Genomic DNA, 23,029 nt, shown 5'->3' on the forward strand with positions numbered 1-23,029 from the left:
AGCGAGAGAGAAAATGTGAGTGTGTGAGAGAGAGAGAGAGAAAAGGTGAGTGTGAGAGAAAGAGACAGAGATAAAAGATGAGTGTGAGTGTGAGAGAAAGAGAGAGAGAGAGAGAGAAAAGGTGAGTGTGAGTGTGAGAGAGAGAAAGAAAAGGTGAGTGTGAGTGTGAGAGAGAGAGAGAGAAAAGGTGAGTGTGAGTGTGAGAGAAAGAGAGAGAGAGAAAGGTGAGTGTGGGGGTGAGAGAGAGGAAGAGACAGAGAGAAAAAAGATGAGTGTGAGAAAAGCTGAGTGTGAAAGAAAGAGACAGAGAGATAAAAGATGAGTGTGTGAGAGAGAAAAGGTGAGTGAGAGAAAAGGTGAGTGAGAGAGAGAAAGAGACAGATAAAAGGTGAGTGTGAGAGAGAGAAAGAAAAGGTGAGTGTGAGAGAAAGAGACAGAGAGATAAAAGATGTGTGAGTGTGAGAGAAAGAGAGAGAAAAGGTGAGTGTGAGAAAGAGAGAGAGAGAGAGAAAAGGTGAGTGAGCGAGAGAGAGAAAATGTGAGTGTGTGAGAGAGAGAGAGAAAAGGTGAGAGAGAGAGAGAGAGAGAGAGAGAGAGAGAGAGAGAGAGAGAGAGAGAGAGAGAGAGAGAGAGAGAGAGAGAGAGAGAGAGAGAGAGAGAGAGAGAGAGAGAGAGATAGAGAGAGAGATAGAGAGAGAGAGAGAGAAAAGGTGAGTGTGAGAGAAAGAGACAGAGATAAAAGATGAGTGTGAGAGAAAGAGAGAGAAAAGGTGAGTGTGAGAGAGAGAAAATTAGAGAGAGAGAAAGAAAAGGTGGGTGTGAGAGAAAGAGACAGAAAGATAAAAGATGAGTGTGAGAGAAAGAGAGAGAAAAGGTGAGTGTGAGTGTGAGAGAAAAGGTGAGTGTGAGTGTGAGAGAAAAGGTGAGTGTGAGTGTGAGAGAAAGAGAGAGAAAAGGTGAGTGAGAGAGAGAAAGAGACAGAGATAAAAGATGAGTGTGAGAGAAAGAGAGAGAAAAGGTGAGTGTGAGTGTGAGAGAGAGAAAAGGTGAGTGTGAGAGAGAGAAAAGGTGAGTGTGAGTGTGAGAGAAAGAGAAAAGGTGAGTGTGAGAAAGAGAAAAGGTGAGTGTGAGAAAGAGAAAAGGTGAGTGTGAGAGAGAGAAAAGGTGAGTGAGAGAAAAGGTGAGTGAGAGAGAGAAAGAGACAGATAAAAGGTGAGTGTGAGAGAGAGAAAGAAAAGGTGAGTGTGAGAGAAAGAGACAGAGAGATAAAAGATGTGTGAGTGTGAGAGAAAGAGAGAGAAAAGGTGAGTGTGAGAAAGAGAGAGAGAGAGAAAAGGTGAGTGAGCGAGAGAGAGAAAATGTGAGTGTGTGAGAGAGAGAGAGAAAAGGTGAGTGTGTGAGAGAGAGAGAGAAAAGGTGAGTGTGAGTGTGAGAGAGAGAGAGAGAGAGAGAGAGAGAGAGAGAGAGAGAGAGAGAGAGAGAGAGAGAGAGAGAGAGAGAGAGAGAGAGAGAGAGAGAGAGAGAGAGAGATAGAGAGAGAGAGAGAAAAGGTGAGTGTGAGTGTGAGAGAGAGAGAGAGAAAAGGTGAGTGTGGGTGTGAGAGAAAGAGAGAGAGAAAAGGTGAGTGAGCGAGAGAGAGAAAATGTGAGTGTGTGTGAGAAAGATAAGATGAGTGTGTGTGAGAGAAAGAGGCAGAGAGATAAAAGATGTGTGAGTGTGAGAAAGAGAGAGAGAAAAGGTGAGTGTGAGAAAGAGAGAGAGAAAAGGTGAGTGAGCGAGAGAGAGAGAAAAGGTGAGTGAGCGAGAGAGAGAGAAAAGGTGAGTGAGCGAGAGAGAGAGAAAAGGTGAGTGAGCGAGAGAGAGAGAAAAGGTGAGTGAGCGAGAGAGAGAGAAAAGGTGAGTGAGCGAGAGAGAGAGAAAAGGTGAGTGAGCGAGAGAGAGAGAGAAAAGGTGAGTGAGCGAGAGAGAGAGAAAAGGAGAGAGAGCGAGAGCGAGAGCGAGAGCGAGAGCGAGAGCGAGAGCGAGAGCGAGAGCGAGAGCGAGAGCGAGAGAGAGAGAGAGAGAGAGAGAGAGAGAGAGAGAGAGAGAGAGAGAGAGAGAGAGAGAGAGAGAGAGAGAGAGAGAGAGAGAGAGACGTTTTGAAACACAGCATTCCAATGATTGAGGATGTTTGACTCTCCCACTTCCACAAAGGCAAGGCCGTGGGGCTCGGCATTTCCATAAAGGAGATTAATCGTCAAAAAAAGTGAGTACCATTACGTTCTCCATCACTCAGCAAACTTTCTTTGGGAAGAAAACCAAAAACACCTTTGCACAAGCTTGGCTCATCTTGTTGCAAATCAAAATACCCACACACACAGCATCAAGGTCGTATGTGTGGTATAATTATACTCTACAATACAACCATCGTATGACGATTTGCAGAACTACACCCTTTGGCTTCGTATTAAACCATCAGATGTCAGTCCAATGTCACAAAATAAATTTGCAATTTTAGGGTTACCCAATGAAAGGCCACATTGCATCGGTGTGCGATCTGATATCGATATCCATCATGTTTGAAAAGACCAACATCACAGGAAATGAGATCCTGAAGTCAAGGTGTGCATGCAATTCACGGGGACAGTCTTTTCGGCCCTGATATTTTGGAAGATAATATTGCGGGTGCCAGCTATCCCGTAATGTTTTAAGAAATTTTGGTTCCTTATTTAAATAACATTCGAATTCAGCAATTGATAAACATGTTTTTTCAACAGGTTGGAGTTCCACCATGTGATGCCACAATCATGTGAAATGCCTTTGAGGTGGAAAGGACGTCGTGGACAGAAAGGATGGCCACCACGCAGTCCAGGCTCAACACCATTTTCCTTTTTCCTTTGAGGGACACCCGAAATCAGTCATTTATACAGCGAGACCACACACTACTGAAGATCTCAAGATTGAAATCAGAAACTAATGTGATAACATTGATGTGTCAATGTTAAGAAACGTTGAAAGAAACTGACATACAATAACATTGTTATGGGTATGCATGTCAGTGGTTCACGATTTGAGAAATTATCAGAGATATATAAGGAGCTCAGTCTCCGTGTGTGCGTGCATGCGTCCATCCGACAACAATTGTCCTCTAGGGGATACCACTAATCAAGCAATAATGGTACCCCCGACAGCACAGCGTAGCAATACATTCATACATATATATATATATATATATATATATATATATATATATATATATATATATATATATATATATATATATATACATACACACAGCATATAACATGCTGTACAAACACGCATGAGGAAAGTTTGTTTCCTCACACAGCCCGTGCCGAATACGTACCCCAGACAGTTTGATAAAAAGAAGGAAGAGAGGAGAAGGGGCAGTGGAGGGTGAGAATTTTTTTTTGATCTTCTGCTTCATGTGTTGTTGAATATTATTCACAATTCAGCATCAAAAAAGGCTGTGATGAGTATCCCATTAACACTCTCCCCCTCCCCACTCCCTGAGTGCATAGCTTGATCAGCACCTATACACCACCAAATTCTATTTTTCCCATTAACAACCGTTAAAAAAAAAACAGCAATTACACAAAGATTGGTATGGCCATCAGCGAAGCAATGGGTCTTACATTCTAGTTATAATAAAATTGTGAAACAAATATCCATATTGTTACAGTCCAGGGTTCATTGCTCACCATGAGCATCTAAGTTTCTCCTGAACAGTTGGTCCTGAAGCCGTTGACCACAGATAACTCCGCGGTCCAACAGGCTGTAGTTTTGACACAGCCGCAGCCGCTTTACTTCGATTACCGGCCTTGCAGGGTTACGCTTCAATGTTTTCGCGATACCTTTCTATTGGCACGGCAACCTAACAAGAGGCCACGTCCTTGGCACCACACCTGGTGATACAGCTGAGCAGAACAGATAGGTGCAGCACCGGCTAACAGAGCAGATCAGGTGGGGTACAACTTCCCATCTAACTATGCTTGTACAATATGTCAGACCAATGAAGGAAAGGACAACCGAGACAGATTGGAAATAACAACAAACAATTAATCAATTACACACACAAACAATCATTTCAAAGCGAGTACTTACAGGCAAAAAGCACAGAAGAGCAGATTTAACCCCAACACATATTCTTATGCAATCTTAACACATATAAAAACACATAGCCATCATTCAATCCGGCGAGAAGACAAGAACGAGAGGGGGAGCACTTGGGAGAGTGCAAAACCTCTGCCGCCAATACTGCTGGGTCACTCAAGTGAACCTTATATCTTATTCATTAAATATGATGTCAACAGTGCTGACAGAGTTATCGTTCTTTTCTCCATTTTTGGGGGAGGGGAGGCGGGGGGGGGGGTTGGAAATCACTTAAAACATGTAAAAATGCAAAAAATATCAATTTTGTTGAAAAAAAAGTTGCAAAAATTTTTTTTTCTCTTACAATATTTTTTTTTGGGGGGTTGGAAATCACTTAAAACATGTAGAAATGCAAAAAAAAATTTTCCTTTTTTGGGGGGGTAACAATTTTTTTTTGGGGGGGGTGGAAATCACTTAAAACATGTAGAAATGCAAAAAAAAAGTTTTTTTCTCTAACAATTTTTTTTTTGGTGGGGAGGGGGGGTTGGAAATCACTTAAAACATGTAGAAATGCAAAAAAACAAAAAAAAAATTCTCTAAATTTTTTGGGGGGGTTGGAAATCACTTAAAACATGTAGAAATGCCAAAAAAATTCTCTAATTTTTTTTTTGTGGGGGGGTTGGAAATCAATTAAAACATGTAGAAATGCAAAAAAAAATTTCTTTTTTGGGGGGTAACAATTTTTTTGGGGGGTTGGAAATCACTTAAAACATGAAGAAATGCAAAAAAAAAATTTTTCTCAATTTTTTTGGGGCGGGAGGGGGGGTTGGAAATCACTTAAAACATGTAGAAATGCAAAAAACAAACAAAAAAATTCTCAATTTTTTGGGAGGGTAACATTTTTTTTTGGGGGGGTGTTGGAAATCACTTAAAACATGGAGAAATTAAAAAAAAAAATTCTCAATTGTTTTTGGGGGGGTTGGAAATCACTTAAAACATGCAGAAATGCAAAAAAAAAAATTCTCTAACAATTTTTTTTGGTGGGGGGGGGGGGGACCAAGTCCAAAATTTAATGGCATGATCCTTGGACCATACCTAACCCCCCCCCTCCACCAAGTTTGGTCGAAATCCGTCGAGGAGTTTTTTCCGTAATACTGTTCACAAACAAACAAATAAACCAATATCACCCACAGGTAACCCATATCTTGCCAAAAGGTGACCACGTGTGACTTCTTTAAGGTCACAATGAGGTGAACAGAGCTGCTATCCACCAGGAGCGACTCCTTGAGGAATATCTGCCTACGAGAGATTCCGATGAGAATCGTTCAACAGAGTAACCATGAAAAATATGCTTTTGCCTCATAACGTCACCAAATGATGTCATAATGTCTCAAGCTTGACATATCTAGAAAGCACTCATCGAGGTGTTCAATTTGAGGTACTACACGATATGGTTCCTAAAACTTGAAAATTTGACCTTGGGGTCAAATATGTTTGACCTCAGGCGCTAACCATGAAGGTCAAGGCCAATCGCCACCAAAAATTAATCAGCTGAGCGCCAGACCATGAACTATATTCCCATGAAGTTTGAAGACGATCCAATCAAAATTACTCAAAAATAAGGGTTTCGTCGACTCCCCCGATTTGTGCCAAAGTGACCTTGACCTTTGACCTTGACCTTCAAAATTTTGTGCACTGAAAGGGACCTCTATAGGCCTCTGATATGCGAAGTTACAAAAATTTCCGATGATAACTGTGCTCTGCAGAATTTTTTATACGTGATTACAGACAAAAAAAAAACAAAAAAAAAAACATACAAGCTGACTAACATATCTTGGAAAACTTCGTTTTGGCAAGATGACAAACAAACAAAAACAGAAAGGGGTGAAAACAGTAACCTCCATCCATCTTCGATGGGGGATGTTAATAAAATGCAAAAACACATGCGAGCCAAAGGTACGAGCACAGTGGGTCTTGGTTCACCAAGGTACATACCACTCCCAGCCAATGGTAGTCAAATGAGCAAGGGAATACCCCCAGGTGATATCACTGCCCTTTGCGGCATTCTACCTGAAAGATGAAACACACCTTGTACTATTATGAATGCATGCCACCAATTCTTCTGCATGGGATTCACTTTTTTCCACTGCATTGCAAATAATCATCAAATATTTCAAAACATTTTAGCTTTAAGGGACTTGTCATGATTGAATGATCCACTCAAATGGCCTCACCAAGTTCAAAAAGTTTGTTCTCTTCTCCTCCCCCTTTTGTTCTGATTCACCAAGTTCGCTGTCTTGCAGCACTTCCCTCGAGTCCATCAAATCTGCGGCCCATCACCACCTCACGGTCTCATCCATACCACCTACCCTTGATCTTTTATACACTCACTTACCCCCTGCCCACGACGTCCCTCCCTCCCCCTCACTCTGCTCTTTTAAAAAGTTGTAAGTACAGGAGAAGGGTCGGACCCAGTCATTCAGAACGACCTCATGGAACAAGGGGAGGAGAGCAAGAGTGAACCACCAATCAGTGGAATGGAACCATATGTAGACCAGGCCAGGTGGTGCAGGCAGATTAGCCCACCCTGAAGGTCATTAATGAGCCAGCTGGGTTTTTCAAACAATCTTGTTGCATCACAGCTGTCCTGAAATTAACTCGACTTCCTGAAGCTGAGAATACAAATCCCTAACAATGATGTCTTCAGCTTGATTTGTACCCACAATCCTTGGGATGCCAAGACAGTGTCCTCACTAACAAGCCATCACTGTGCCAAGCAAATTGTGCTTTGTCTGCGTGTTCTTGTCTGCCTGTTCCCCTCTGCCATTCTGTTCACTCCCCCCCCCCTCTTTCTGTCATTAAACTTTGACCTTAGCCTCAATTTCTGCTTCAATGTTTAAGTCACATGACCATTCACGTGATCTCAAATTGACCCTGAACACCTGAAGAAGTGAAATGTGAATCATCATCATCACAAGGGAAAAAGGACCAAATTTTTCAAACAAAGTTCCAGGTTGATCGTAAAGCCAATCCCGACGTATACGTGCACGGTTTAGGGTTCAAATCGGACACAGTACTCGGACCCAATCGCAACCATACCAAACGCTTATCCAGAATATTTCAATCAAAATGTTTTCAAAAACAAAGAATAATTAAAAACTTTTGGAAAAAAAAAAATCTGAAAAAAGCAATTGCACAAAATATCCATCAGAGGGAGACATCCAGTTGAACTTGTGGCTTGGAATGGGAATGGCTTGGACAAGTCGAAACTTCCAAAAGGAAAACGCAGAAGGAAAAGACTGGCAAAGTGATGAATGGATTTCATACATTTCAGTAAAGTTACCCCAACCGCCGGGAAAACACGTTCAGTGGAAGGCGCAGCAGATCACCTTATATGGTATCTTTGAATCGAGGCGGCGATGACGATAATAAACTCTCGAACAAATGAAAACACAGATACACCAGGAGAGAAATAAACAAAGTTCTTTATATGACGTCAACAGCCAGAACTCTGCACAAAGAAGTTTGATGACCTTCAGATTCACCTACCGCAAGGTCCCCCCCCCCCACATGTTATTAAAATTGAAATATTTCTTACATTCATATAAATATTCTCTATGTAAAAAGAATGTATACTCCAGACCAGACTCTATTAACAACCCTCCGACCCAACCCAGTTTCCCCACCTCCTCCTGCACTACCCCCACCACAAAAAAACTTTTCCATTGAGGATGAATTATTTAATTTTTACATTCATCCAACGGTCATGGAGGAGCTTGTACTCAAATCACACTGTGCTGCGAAACCAAGCCACAAGTACTGAGCTCTTTTAGGTGTGTGTGATCGATAGGTGGGCTGAGGCCGAGATTCAAACATTTGGGCCCAGGATAGATAGCTCAGAGGAGAGTGCGCATCCTCTCGGTCTCGGCCGTCCTACCACCATTCTAATCCAGTTTGTGCTGGCAAGAGAGCTCAGAGGATGTGTGTCTCGTCTGAGTTAAATTCCAGAACCGACTGACTATAAACCCGGTGTTTCGCAGGCACGGCGAGTCATCATTGTCCGTGCTATTGCTCAGATGGGATGTTAAGTAAGGGTGTCCCATCTGCCAACATCAGATGGTAGATGTTAAATACACCACAGTTGCTTTCACAAAGAGTAGGCTGTTGTGTGCCGGTACCCTTGCCAAATTCCTAATCACTGCCCTGAGCCCCTGCTACTACGACTACCACTGGAAAGGCGACCACAAATCACCCAGTATATTCCCTTGGCACAAGACTGCTTTGGCATCACAGACAACCCAGAGAGGAGATTCTTTTGGGTTCATTCTCCGCATCATTCAATACAACCTCAATGGGGATGCTAAGCCGCCTGATGTTGACTCGGTGGTTAAAGGGTGGCTGGCTTGGGATCTTAGGGTCCTGAGTTCGAGCCCCACTGGCCACTGAATTAACACCAGGTGGGGTTGACTCAGCACGTCATCCTTCCGAGGTCAGCGAAATGAGCACCAACCTATTGGTGTTGGGGCACAGCATCAGCGGCATAGTCGCGCCTCAAAAAAAATGACAGCTACCCGGCAGCTAAGCTACCACACGCAAGAAGGAGAAGAATGAGGATGCTTTCTCAGCTAGAAATATCGTGTCACAGGAAAAACTAGTTTATATTAGTTTGATTTATCTGTTTATGAGCGATGAAATTAATTCCCAAAAACCCTCAAGAAAACATGCACAACCTGTGGCCATAAATTAATGCACACAAGTTCTGGACACGTGACGGCCCTGTGGACCCAAATAAGATGTGCCGGCATTAGCACCTTGCCCATCGACGGCCTGTGCCTGGTCGAATCCACAACACAATGCTGATCACACTTTCCATCAGCCAAGTATTCAAAATGTTCCTGAAATTTTTCATGGAACAGCTGGAAAAACTGACAACCCCGGCTGAAAATGGGTGCTAAATGACAAATCGTGACCACAGATGCAAGTCGTCGTGGATGACAAACCGCAGATGTTGAACGTTCGTGCGAAGAACAGAAATGATTAACAAGTTATAGAGGAGAGGAACAATTCCTGATGTCGACTTGTAAGGCCCATAACTTCACACGATGACTTGATACGTGACCGACAGCGGTTCAACGATGACCAGAGAGGTGGTTCAGGTATCCCAAGGAACGAATCTCATTTCAGGTGATATTTCAGGTAGAAGATACAACGACTAAGAGACATTGAGCTGGCTGTGAGAACATGCGAGTTGGGACTCGGCAGCAAAACATTTGAGTCGTGTACTCGAGGTAATCTCTCATGAAACATCTTTTGAATTGCTTTCATCGTGGTGTTTCAGGGTGAGATTGAGCTCGAGGTGGATTGTGAGGGACGTCCTTGGCCCAACACGCGAATGGAATCTTATGCAACCGGCTGTCTGACATTTCGAAGGGCAATGGGGGAAGCCTGGAGTGTTCCGCAAAATTTAGAGAAAAACAACGAAATATCACAAATGGCTAAACATAGCCTGAATGCCACGTCATGCCTGGGAACTTCCCTTTGTTTGACCCACAGCAAACAATAGCACTTTGGTTGAAAATTTGGATTTGTAGTAAAATTGATACTTGCAAAGGGATGCTTAGGAAATCCTGAGCGCTACGCCGACGGCCGAACCAGGACACCCCCGTAATTGGTTAGGACGAATCATGAAGTTGTCCATTGTGCATGGTTGCTCTAAACTCCTCAAAACATCTTCAGAGTAATGTGCAAGCGATGACTGAGCATTTAATCCAGTACGATCAGGAGGATGATCAGTTTGTTTCAGGGCTGGTCGAATGCCCCACTCCGAATAAAACGCACATTCATGGCTTTTGGCCTTCCTTTCACGAGTCGACGTACGTATTCACATCAGTGACCAGCAGAAACCACATGAACAATGATTTCCTCCCACCATGCTATGTTGCAAGTGAATCCACAATTGGGGACATTTGTTTGTTGAAGGAATGTATGCGAGACATCCGCAAAGCTCTCGTAACCACATACTCACAATAGTTCGTGAAACACCGAGGGCTTTCAATGTTCAGTCTTGTTGGAGGTATTTAGGGCTGGCAGGATAGCTTCGGGGTATGCACACTCACCTCACGAGCTCCTTAGCCTGGGTTCGAATCCAGACCCAGCTATAAACTGTCATTCTGGTGTTTCACAGGCAGGGTGGTTCATCATTGTGTGTGCCGTCTCTCGGATGTACGTTCAAACTGGGCATCACATCTACTGGTATTCGTTGTTGGATGTTAAAGATCTCATGGTGTCCTCATGAAGAGTCGATGAGCTTGTACCGGCACCCTGAACAAATTACCAAATTGCTGCCCGAGTTACAGCTGGGAAGGCAATGGCAAACCACCCAGTATAACCCTTGCCCAATAAACTGCTTTGGCAGCACTTATGCTCTGTAATTGAGAATGGTACATGATAATCAAATCAAGTCCTCTGGGTGTTTGAACGAGTCAGGGAAAAAAATATTTCCTTATTAATTATATTGCTACATTTGAAGAGAAAGGGGGTTGGTGGGTATTAAGTTTTTACTGTAAAAGAGTCGAGGCTCATGGAGGAACGAGAACACAAAACGGACCAGGACATGACACAAGTAAAATAACAGGAGAAAGTGATGAGGAGGGGGGGGGGTTTACGTGACGACGATGGCACACCAGCAGCACTGTTGAAGGAGAATTGGAAAAATAAGGGATGTGGGGGAAAATGGCAGCAAGGGCAGGACACAGGGGGGATGAACAAGATGGGGACAGCCACAAACTCTCAATCACAGAAGTGGAAGGAAAAAAAACTGGAAACCCCAAAAAGAGCTCGACTTGGGGTGGGTTAAAGATGGTAGAAAATATCATGGTTTTGAATGGAGGATGATCTGAGATGGTGGTGAACAGCTGTCTTGGAATCCTGGAGGGGTGAATAAGATTGAAGAGGATGTGTAAGTTGGTTCCGCAGGGAGGGAGAAAGAGGAACGAATGAGTGGAGGTGAGCAGTGATCCTGGATTTTGGGAGTTTCACGAGAAGGGGGTCAATGGTGGACCACGTGCACCCTGCAGGAACCTGGGTAGGACAAGGAAAGGGCAGAGGATGCAAGACCAGAAAGGAAGAGGCGGAAGACAAAGACACCACCGACGTGTCTGTGACGGGAAAGTAAAAGACCTATGCACTCGGCTTCATCGCAGAATATTCCAATGATCTTGAAGGTCTTGGTTTCCATGACGTGAAGCCGAACAAGGTGTGAAGCAGGCAGAGCCCAAAGGGGAGAGCAGTACTCCATTAAGTTGCGGATGAAAGCTTTGTAGGTGGAAAGACTTTCAGAAGTACCAAGGAAAACTTTGCACGAAAGAGGATACTCAGTTGGTGGTGGGCTTTGGATAACAAGTTAGATAGTTAAATGAGGCCTTAAAATGCTGTTTGTGTTCGTGTATCTTTTCCTTTTGAACCCGCATTAGGTATGTGTGGCGAGGATAAGTTGTCTTTGGTGCCGCCGCAAGGGGACAGAGTTGTGAAATTTAGATCATAGCTATGTGGAAGGTGTGTCGTTATTTTTGTTTCTTTCTGTCGACTGGACAAGAACAGCCAAGTGTAGAAGGTGGTACACGCATTTCCTCCCACCTCGAGGAAAGGTGAGGTCAGAGGTAGGGGCTGTTGGGGGTGGGGGTATGGCCCCATCCAGCTGTCTGTCAGTATGTACGAGGTGGGGCTTAGACTGTTCCCTCTTCCCTGCCCATGATTGGAGGAACCAGCAGGACTGTGATTGGTGTGACCCCCCAGGGTAACCCAAGAACCGATAACAATCACAGCCCTGATGTGATATTTACACTGTTACCAGTGTGATGCCAGGTAAGTACGTAGGCCATACATCCCAAAGACTGGAGGATCTAATTAAACAACATGATCCATTGGCAATTCGTAGTGGTCAAGCTACAGCTTGTGTACAACCAGCTCACACATGCAACAACCAAACTGAAGTACTCAAAGTTGTGAGTTTGTGATCGGACAGCATTTTCCGTATAATCCAAAGAGTTCTGAAGACTATAACGTGGATTCATGGTTTCAGATGATGGCCCAAGCACGCTGAGCAGCACATTTACTCATGCTTTGAAGCCACATTCATACACACAAAGTCCCGTTCTCTGCAAGCAACAACAATTGTACAATGCTTTGCTTGTTTTCAGATAACGGCAGCACTGTAGCATGTCTGGGGGTTATCCACTTCATTTAGTGCCTCACAACCATGACGTGCATCAAAGGCAATCATCGTCAGCCACGTTAACCAATCAGCGACCACGTGAGCATAAATCGCTTTAATCTATATCTCCAATATCCTTGCGATCATCCTGATGAGTGCAAGGAGGAAAGTTTCGACATGTCTCCTCTTCCTAATTAGTGCAAGGAGGAAAGCTTCAACATGTCCCCCTCTTCCTAATTAGTGCAAGGAGGTAAGCTTCAACATGTCTCCTCTTCCTAATTAGTGCAAGGAGGAAAGCTTCAACATGTCCCCCTCTTCCTAATTAGTGCAAGGAGGAAAGCTTCAACATGTCCCCCTCTTCATAATTAGTGCAAGGAGGAAAGCTTCAACATGTCTCCTCTTCCTAATTAGTGCAAGGAGGAAAGCTTCAACATGTCCCCCTCTTCCTAATTAGTGCAAGGAGGAAAGCTTCAACATGTCTCCTCTTCCTAATTAGTGCAAGGAGGAAAGCTTCAACATCTCTCCTCTTCTTAATTAGTGCAAGGAGGAAAGCTTCAACATGTCCCCCTCTTCCTAATTAGTGCAAGGAGGAAAGCTTCAACATGTCTCCTCTTCCTAATTAGTGCAAGGAGGAAAGCTTCAACATGTCCCCCTCTTCCTAATTAGTGCAAGGAGGAAAGCTTCAACATGTCTCCTCTTCCTAATTAGTGCAAGGAGGAAAGCTTCAACATGTCCCCCTCTTCCTAATTAGTGCAAGGAGGAAAGCTTCAACATGTCTCCTCTTCCTAATTAGTGCAAGGAGGAAAGCTTCAACATGTCTCCTCTTCCTAATTAGGGCAAGGAGGAAAGCTTCAACATGTCTCCTCTGTTCTTTTCAGCATATTTGTATTACACAGGGTGGCCTGAAAGTCCCTTTACTCCTCCCTCGTAAAAAAAATCATTCTACAACTCTATTAATATCGGTGTTATTGTGGAGTCCAATACTTAAAATAATGAACCAGCCATTGTATCTCTCTGGTGGAGAGCAGAGATACAATGACTGACTAATTAATTATTGGAAGAAAGTTATTTTTCTTCCTGAAAGATCAGGAAGAGGGGACATGTCGAATATAAAAAGTAGTTTTCGGGTTGAAACACGATCGTTCCATGACATTACCAGTACTTTTTCGAAGATGCCACATTACATACTGATTTTTGTTTGCAGATCAAAATCTGTACTGTCGTTGAATATTGTTGACAGCACAATTGTTTTTGACATATCAAGGGCCAGAATCAATAGTGTGGGTGAGGAATGGTAACAGACTGTGGAGGGTTGTGCAACTAAGAGAAGATACGAACTGGTTGGATCAACATTCCAAAAGCAGGACAGTGCTGTGGTGAGAACAACTATAAGCAATTGTACAATGGCCAGACTTGCCACATTCATGGAGACAGCTTATCTGGAGTGCTCAATGCTGGCATGGGTATCTCAGCAAAAGATCTATACACGGTTCGGTTCGATTTTAATCTTACCGGCAGGCTCGAACTGGAACCACAGCGAAGGGCCATTGTCAACAACACGTCAGAAGGTTGTGCTTACGAGGCTAATGGAAAATGTGCATTTGTTTCAGAATGGCAGAAACGCCTGCAAGGAAAGGGAAATGAGATGTTACCAGGTATGTTAATGGAAGGAAGAAAAGGGTTACATGAGTATGGAATCCATCCATCCATCGGGACCGTACTCTGTGCAGAGCGTTGGTGCTGCTTAAGCAGTCTCCTTGGCTATTAGGCACAATGCTGGACGGGTCGCCACTTTGACACAGCATACTAGCAAGCTGGCATTCATTTTGCCGACCTCAGAAGGATGACAGGTCGAGTTAACCCCACCTGGTATTAATTCAACAGCTGAGCGGGGTTTGAACTCAGGACCCTCGGATCCCAAGCCCACCACCCTAACCATTAAGCCAACACCAGGCGTAGTATGGAATGCGGGTTAGTTTGGAAGAATGTGCATTATGAGATACTAGTAAAGGTGCCCGTCTTGGACGGGCGTCACTGGCAACATATGGTAAAAGACAGATAGCATGAATGTATTTTAAACATTACATTATATCATTTTTATCCATCGATTATCATTCAGGTTTTCCCCTTCGACTGTCCCGCAGTAGCTCCACTTCGATGACATTACCACGTAGTTTAGTGACTACACAACGTGTACCATTCGTGAGTTCCGGAGGATCCATAGAGCGCATTAAAATTACAGGGCACCCTACTTTAAAGTGATCCAAAAGGCCGGATCAGTTTCATCTACATATTCATATCTTGTAGATTTTAGCTGATTCTGAAACTGTTAACAGCATGTCGATCGGATGGTTCTGCGATTTTCTACGGTAGAAAACAGAAATACGACTTAAGCCTGTACGCCACTATGCGGAGACCCGAGGACCTAGTATTTCACAACAAACTAAAAACTCACAAAATTTGAAGATATTTTAAATCAACAATTTATTATATCAAATAAATATCATTTTTATCCATCGATAATATGAATTGTTCTGTACAGCTATAGTTGTTCTCCTGGGATCTGCGCATCCATCCACGATGTATGTTCTAATGAAGTGCAGTAGGAATAATAAAAGCAGCACCGTGCGGGAGTGTAGGTAATCTCTCCAAAGCTCTCGGAAAGCCTTAAAATGCATCACGATCGGTTTGACTGTGAACAGATATACGGACGGACGGACATCGAGACCGGTTTTATTAGGTCATCATGAAGGTACCGCTTGATATTACGCATCGAAATAGAGATATGAATACTCAAGTGAGTTTATTATATGTCTATGATTGATAGCTTATTGCCAGCTCAATAACATGAGCAATTTACTATGGCGTATAGTGATTGATAATAACATACTCTACAAAAAGGTTTTACGAACTCATCTTAGTGGTCCTCTAAAAATGGGAAATATTTTTATTTCTTTTTTGTGCAATAATTCCTCCCATTTTGCAAATGGAGAACATGAACTGTTTAACTACCATAATCATCAAAACAAATTTTGAGGGGGCTCTTAAGGAAGACAATAATATCATTACTATATATGTCAAAGCTTGTTTCATTTCATGCAGTAACAAAAATCTGATGGTGGAACAAAGAAAGGGGCGTGCCAAAATATTAATATCGATTGTATGATGAAAGAGTGAGGAGACAATAGTCAGGTTCCTTGTGTCCATAATTTGACGTTGGTTGGAATTTTTTGGAGAGTAGCTAACCCCAACATTTTTGGAAAGCTTAAACAATACCAAAACAGAAAATCCATGTTTCACATTTTTTCAATGCATATAATGTGGTCAAATAGGTCGTTTTGGGGTAAAAACCGTTTTTTTTTTTAAATTTCAGCTCTGAAAATTCAAAATTAATCGCAAGCAAGCAACTGATGATCAATGCATAATTGTTAACTAGAGGACAGTTCTTAATATAGAATGCATATATCTGTATTTTGAGCAATGGTTGCCATGGAAACGGCTATCATTTTGTCAAATTACCATTTATTTTAATGTATTGCTTTCAAATATTGAAACAAGTAACGCATGAATATGGTGATCAGTGAAATGTACTTAATGTCAAATATGAGTTTGCAGCCAATTGGCATCACTGTCTCTCATGTCACTCATCATTGCCATCGTCATCATCACTATCGTGGTCATGCCGTTCAATGTCTGAGTCCTCGTCATTCTCACACGAAGTGCTGCACAGGCAAAGATTAGTGCATTTTACGTTCTTGGCCCTGCAGTAACATCTCTGTGATGAACATTCTGTCTTCCACTGGCACCTGTGGATGCATGGAAGGCTGGCAATGCCTGGGCTCTCTCCTCACTTCTGGCCTTCCAGATTGGCTCGATTTTGACAATGCTAGATGGCATTGAGATAGATGTGTGTCTTGGCAGGAGATGATAGTTTGCTATGGCAAGAACCAGAACATCCGTATCAGGTGAGAATATCGTCAGCTCAATATCTCCCGTGTGTTGCCGTGATGCAGTTATTGCTTGCTGGATCATCAACGTATCGGCCTCCTCATGGTTATTCGCCTCAGATCGGAGACCCCTGTTGCTCGACGTCCGCCCAGATGCCGAAACGACTACCACCTTTGTTGAATCGCGGTTGTATTCTGGAGATTTCTCTGCCAAGTACTCCATCAGATCAGCCTTGGTTTGATCATGGGACAGAAATCGACTCATCGTGATGTGTTTGATCCTGGTATCATCCTTGACCTGATATTGGACTGGTGCCTTTCCTTGACGTCGTTTGTCTCTGGTTGTGCTCTTGAGGGAATCTTGCTTGTATGTATCAAAAACAAGAATTACATGGTCGAAGCCTCTGGTCAGACTCATCACCCTATCATTGAAACATTCACTGAGGTCCTTCACTGTCACGACCATTGCTGGTTTCTTGGTCATTTTCTGGACAACTCGCATTCCATCCACGACTGCGACCTTCGTGCTAGTACTGCCAGCAATTACAGCATCAGCAGGTGCTGGTTCCATGTGTGTGGCATCAAGCTCATCTTCTGGTAAAGACGGTTCCTTGTTGGCAAACTTCTCCAAGTTGTGGATTAGCTTCGACTTGTCGGTGCATGACAGTAAGCTACCGTTTGGTGCAAACAGGGCCCTCGGTGTCACAGTGACTTCAAAGTTGCCAATTGCATCCTTCTGGTCGACGTCCCTGCTGGATCTGGAGAGTACCATCAGTCTACCATACAAATCCTTGGTTTCTTTTAGATCTACTGTCTTGTCCCTGATCTTGATTGCTGGTGTTGTATTGCCAGACATGTACATTCTGTTCTTCTCCTTCTTCACTGGCGCCCATAGGCTGACATCACCATTGATCCGTTTAGCAACAAAATCTTCATAGAGATTCTGTCCCGTTTCATCAATGTTCAGTATCTGTGGTACAAATTCTTCTGGCACATAAGCGTGGGTGACCACATTGAAGAGCTGGTTACCCTCAACTTCAAATGGATTTTCATGACTAAGTATGGCAGCCTTGATTCGGTAAATTGCATTGTGTTCACGCTTGACGACACTTGGAGACAGGCCATGGTGCTCAGTGATCTCACTTTCCTTCAGACCAAACTGTCCCTTAAAACTCGCAAGACAGGCGTGACAGTTCAGGTGCAACCAAGAAGAATCGCTGTCTGGCATTTGCATTATTTGATATGCCAATCAGACCAGAGTGAACCTTCAGCAACCTGTTCAGATGTTCAACAGCGTGGTCTGCTCCGATCGATACAAATGCTCCAACGCCCAGCAACAGTAACCTGAGGCGATGGCATGGCGTCACGACGTGGCGTCACCTATGTTCCCTACAAGATCACACTTACAATACATCAAAGTACAAAAACTTGAAATCAAACGTTTTACTACAGAAACCTTCTGATATTGAGCAACAGACACACCAATGTTTCATTGCACAGATGGCCGTTTCCATGGCAACGGACTGTTCCAATACTTGAAAATCACAATACTTATGTGTAAGTTACTCATGGTCACAATATTTAACAATTATTTCACCATCCGATGGAAAATATAATTAAAAATTTTTTTTATTAAAAAATGGCAATTCCACTCCAAAAATGCTGTTTCCATGGCAACGGACTGTTCCAATACTTGAAAATCATAATACTTATGTGTAAGTTACTCATGGTCACAATATTTAACAATTATTTAGGCCATCCGATGGAAAATATAATAAAAAATATATATTAAAAAATGGCAATTCCACTCCAAAAATGCTGTTTCCATGGCAACCGACAGTCAAAATGCAACATTTTATCATATAAAATCAATTGTTAGCCATTTAACAGTAATCCATCATCAGTTGGTTATTTTGTATTGTTTCAGATTTTTTAAAATTGGAATTCAAAAAAAGCGTTTTTCACCCCAAAACGACCCTTCCAAAAGTTGAAAAAACATTGAAACATCATTGTGAAAAATGTTTCCAAAATGTGAAACATCATTTTTTTTATTTAAATAGATTTTAAACTTCTCAAAAATCTATAGGTTTGCTAACTCTCCAAAAAATTCCAACGAAATTACACAAGGAACCTGACTACAATGTGCAGGTGTAAAACTGGAGTACGGGACTCGGTCGAGCGCATACCTCCACCAGGCTGAACAGTTTACGTTTTGTATCCATTGATAGGCCGGATCTCGATCCGGACCTGAACCAAAATCTTATCAGATTGTTCTCGTCACCTCCCCAACTCATGCACCATGTTGTCATAATCTGTCCACAACGTTTTAAGATATCCTGCTCACAAACAGGGAGACAAGAAAACAACCTCAACCCACCTTCGGTGGCGGAGGTAAAAATGAGAGCTCATTAACTGTCTGCATGAGAAAGAGGGAAGATGTTTCTGAAAAGGTTGTTGGAGGAGGCATAATAGAGATGACAAAGTCACAGACGACCAAGGGGGGGGGGGTGAATTAGAGCTTGGCAATCATCCCTCAGGTTTGGGGGAATTTACAAATGTCAAAGTGTGCCAGGAAAGCAGAGCGAGTCCTCACAAGAGCCCAGCTTAACGTGCTGTACATGTGCCTACAGAACATCAGGAATTCCTCCCACTTCACATCTCAATTTAGCCCATTGATACTTGAGCAGAAAAACAAAAACCTCGTCAAAACCTCTAACTAATTGCCATTTTGTTGCATCTATATATAAAATAACTGCGGACCATTACATTTTATTTTCTTCAGGTGATTATAAACTTGAACTTTCATTTTGAATAATTGCTTATGACATCTATATATTACTAAAACTCTCATATTGTATGTATGTATGTATGTATGTATGTATGTTCCCGAAATACAGCCAAAACGGTACACGATAGCACAAACATTTTAGTGCCACCTTACTCACCATTCGCCTGCGGTGTGCAGTATCAAGTTTCGTTCAAATTGGGCAACGAAAAAAATTATGAAAAAATCAATTTCCGATTCAGTCTCATACTCTTTGGGATTATCTGTCTATAATTCCAGCAGTGTGTGTGTGTGTGTCTGTGTCTGTGTCTGTGTCTGTGTGACCGCTGTTTCTCGCCAACCACTGGTCCGATCTAATTAAAACTTGCCAGGTATATTGCTGGGGACCTGAGTATGTGCCTTTTCAAGGTTTGATATTAATCGGATAGTGGTTCCCAAGTTATGGCCATTTATTTACCAACCAATGACAGGACATGTTGCTGCGTAGGCGTGGCCGATGGGGAAAGGGCGCCATTTAGTTACCAATGACAGGACACGTTGCCGAGTATGTGTGGCCGTGGGGAAGAGATCCTCAGTTACCAATGACAGGACACGTTGCCGAGTATGTGTGGCCGTGGGGAAGAGATCCTCAGTTACCAATGACAGGACACGTTGCTTGGCGTTTTGCACCCAGCGCGTTCCCCATTACGGGTTACAACATACGGACTTCTGGATAGTGATGACTTACTGTATTCTAATCATTTCTCGATTTCTTATGCGCATTTATAGATAAACACAATGGCCCAATCCAGTCGACATTTACGAGAGCGAAGGAACAGCCTGCGTGGTTGTTTGAAAGTTTTTTTTTTGCACGTACGAGTGAAGGAACGGCCTCCTGTGTGGTTGTTGTTTTTGGCACACGGTTTGAAAGTTTTTATTTTTATTGCACGTATGGCCACGCACTAGTTTGATCAATGCAAACAACCTCAGTGGTATAGTTCGCTGGAGCTATCTTTTTTTTTTTCTTGAAGTGATTTTTTTTTTTTTCATCAACCGCTGTCACAATGGGAACCCAATGGGTTCATGGGTCGTCTAGTATATTACTAAAACTCTCATCTTGTATACATATATGTTGCTGAAATACAGCCAAAACGGTACACAATAGCGCAAAAACTTTAGGGTCACCTTACTCACCATTCGCCTGCGATGTGCAGTATCCAGTTTTGTTCAAATCGGGCAACGGAATTTTTTTTATAAAAAAATGAATTCCCGATTCAGTCAAGTACTCTTCGGGAGAATTTGATCAATGCAAACAACCTCAGCGGTATAGTTCGCTGAAGCTATCTTTTTTTTTCTCTTAAAGTGATTTTTTTTTTCATCAACCGCGGTCACAACGGGAACCCAACGGGTTCGCAATGCCACCGATACAGGGGCAAGCTGCAATACACTTACACTCAGGGATTTTCAAAGATTACCAGTTAACACTGAACATCACAAGTCTAAGAGTACTGAGAGAACTTATTCCAACCACATCATTTGGCCAGTTGCTTCCACGGATCTTTCCCTGGAATTCGAGGGGAGGTCCGTAATAGCTTCATGCGAGCTGGTCAATCTGGATCAGGAGAAAGTGATATCGGGGGAGACCGCTGAGAACCTTGGCCTTATTGCTCGACTGAGTTCCCTGGCGGGGGTTCCGTCAGCGGATGATGAATCGGTTCCCCCAGAGCTACGAAATCTTCCCGATATCATCGGTACTTCAGGTACCCTACCAGCGGTCTATGGAATCAAAATACACCCAACAGCCAATAGGGTTGTATATGCTGTATGTCGGCAACCCGCTGCGCTAATGCCTAGGATCAGAGGAATTGAATAAGATGGTAGGTAAAGGCTTCATTACTCCGGTGGAGGATCCAACCGAATGGGTCAGCCCAATATCAGCTGCAGTTCGCAATCATTCTGTTTTGATTATGGCATTAACCAAACTATTTCCAGCCCTCGATTTGCTCGTGCTAACGGTGATGCTGAAAGAGCAGTGCGAACTGTAAAACAATTGTGGAAGAAAGCGGAGGACAAACATCTGGTTTTGTTGGACGACCGCACCACTCCCCGAGAAGGACTACACTTGTCCCCTGCATAGTTGTTGATGGGTCAAAGACCACGTAACAAGCTGCTGCGAAGCGCAGCTTACTTGTACCAAAACCCTACAGCTTTCATGAGGTTAAACGGTATTTTGACATGGAAAAGACCAAGCAAAAGTTCTATCATGATGCAGTAGCACAAGAGCGGCCATCTTTTCAGGGTCGGAAAGTCCGTATGGATGTACTTCCTGGCACTAGAAAATGGGTTCCTGGTGAAATGGTACAAAAACACGAGTCCCCGAGGTCCAACGTGCTCCAAGCAGGAAATCGTTTGTTCCACAGGAATCGCAAAGATCTCCGATCTTCAAACAAGCTGGCCAACCACACTGACTATGTGTACGAGCCAGAGGTGAGAAACTCAGACGATGATGAACACAGTGATACTTCCTCCCCTTCTCATACCAGCAATGGTGATCACTGCAATGTTTCTCCTTCCCCCCTTCCCCTTCAAATACACCTCTTTTGCCCCCCACACCGTTGTGCTGGATGAACAGCTCCACGAGCCTGTTCCTTCTACTACTCGCTCAGGCCGTGTTGTAAAACGGCCGGACAAACTGAATCTTTGATTTTGTGCGTCGGTGGGTGTTCATATAAATAGTTCATTTGTTGATTGTAAGTAAAATCCAATCATTAAATTTATTTTCATTTATTTATTTATTTTCATTCTGAAGGAGAGGAGATGTAATGTAAAGCAGTTCCTGCAGCTCGATCTGGATCGCGTTGATCTCGCAAGACCCGCAATGCTGCTTCGGTTTTTGGAATAAAATCCAATTATCTTACAATGGCGCAGTGGAATTGGAATCCATCCAAGCGATATAAACACGATGTGTTATAGACGCACGCAAGCAACAGCCATGTTTTGGCTCCATTACAGAACTCCAGTTGACCCATTCATGTTTAGAATCCCGTTTCGATCCGTTCCAGTTTCCCATTCCCTCATAGCAGATAATTAATTGGACGTAATCCATAACTTTGTGTATCGTCATCCTCTCTGTCGTGCTGGGTTTTGTGCACCTGCCATTTTGACTGGCTTTTCCCCAGGTAGATAGTGATTTGAGCAGCACCATTGAACATACAACAGCTATGCACTTAGCAGATTGCTAGATTCCATGTCATGAAGATTAAACCTGAAAATCGGATACAGACGTGGATGTATGGAGATTGGAGACATCAAGAAAAGCTCTTGATGATGATGAATCAGTCAGACTATCATGACAATGGCAGTATAGTTAGTGGGTGATGAAAAGTTTTTTTTAAAGCGTTCCTGTCTTTATCTCTTTGGCTATTCTTGAAGAGTCCCCTCAATCCCGGCGAGTCTGGCAGCTCACTCAAGCAGATGGGCAAGGACTACAAAGTGGCCATGTCACTTCAAGACTTATCTTCCATTATCTACTGCTCCGAATATTATCTCAGCCTGGGAATTCTGCCACAGAAACCTGGGGTGTGTTGAGTTCCCAAACAAGCCGTTCCTTATCAACGGTTTTCAATGGAGAATTTGCTCGATTGCTCAAGCCACTTCGTGAGCGCTCCACAAGAAACTTGGTAATGGACACATCTTCTGGGTTGTTCCATTAGCAAGCGGCTTGCTATCGCTTTCCAAGCCAGTTGTTCCGTATCACCACTTTGCAAGCCGCTCGGGCAAGCGATTAAGAGAGGTGCTTCGTTATGTTAGAAAAAAATGGCTGCCGTAGTCGGATTCAAAATGATACATCCAATGAAATGTTCAGAGCCATTACTTTGTCATGAAAACTCATATTATTGAAATGTGCATTTCATGTTGTTATGTTTACTTCAAGATCTGCAAACATGCAAAACCCCTCCACTCCCATCCTTGTTTGAGCAACACAATAGCATTGTTTACGTGGAGGCCGCCATA

The 23,029-nt window shown here is 43.1% G+C and overlaps 1 protein-coding gene across 4 annotated transcripts in view; it reads right to left on the reverse strand.

Moving 5' to 3' along the window:
* LOC147012258 (inositol-trisphosphate 3-kinase B-like) overlaps positions 1-23,029 on the reverse strand; it is an 85,520-nt gene that overhangs the window by 36,809 nt on the left and 25,682 nt on the right. Inside the window, exon 2 of one of the 4 annotated variants that reach the window (XM_085856144.1) lies at positions 6,175-18,587. The exons of the other annotated variants lie outside the window; for them this stretch is intronic. Within the exon in view, the coding sequence (XP_085712270.1) occupies positions 16,052-17,485 (1,434 nt within the window). The 5' untranslated portion in view covers positions 17,486-18,587 and the 3' untranslated portion in view covers positions 6,175-16,051. Of the gene's footprint in view, positions 1-6,174; positions 18,588-23,029 lie in introns of those variants that run through there. 4 annotated transcript variants of the gene reach the window in all.

Source organism: Eptatretus burgeri, chromosome 15, assembly GCF_056783735.1.
Source record: "Eptatretus burgeri isolate ZD-2024b chromosome 15, Ebu_testis_v1, whole genome shotgun sequence".
NCBI lineage: Eukaryota > Metazoa > Chordata > Myxini > Myxiniformes > Myxinidae > Eptatretus > Eptatretus burgeri.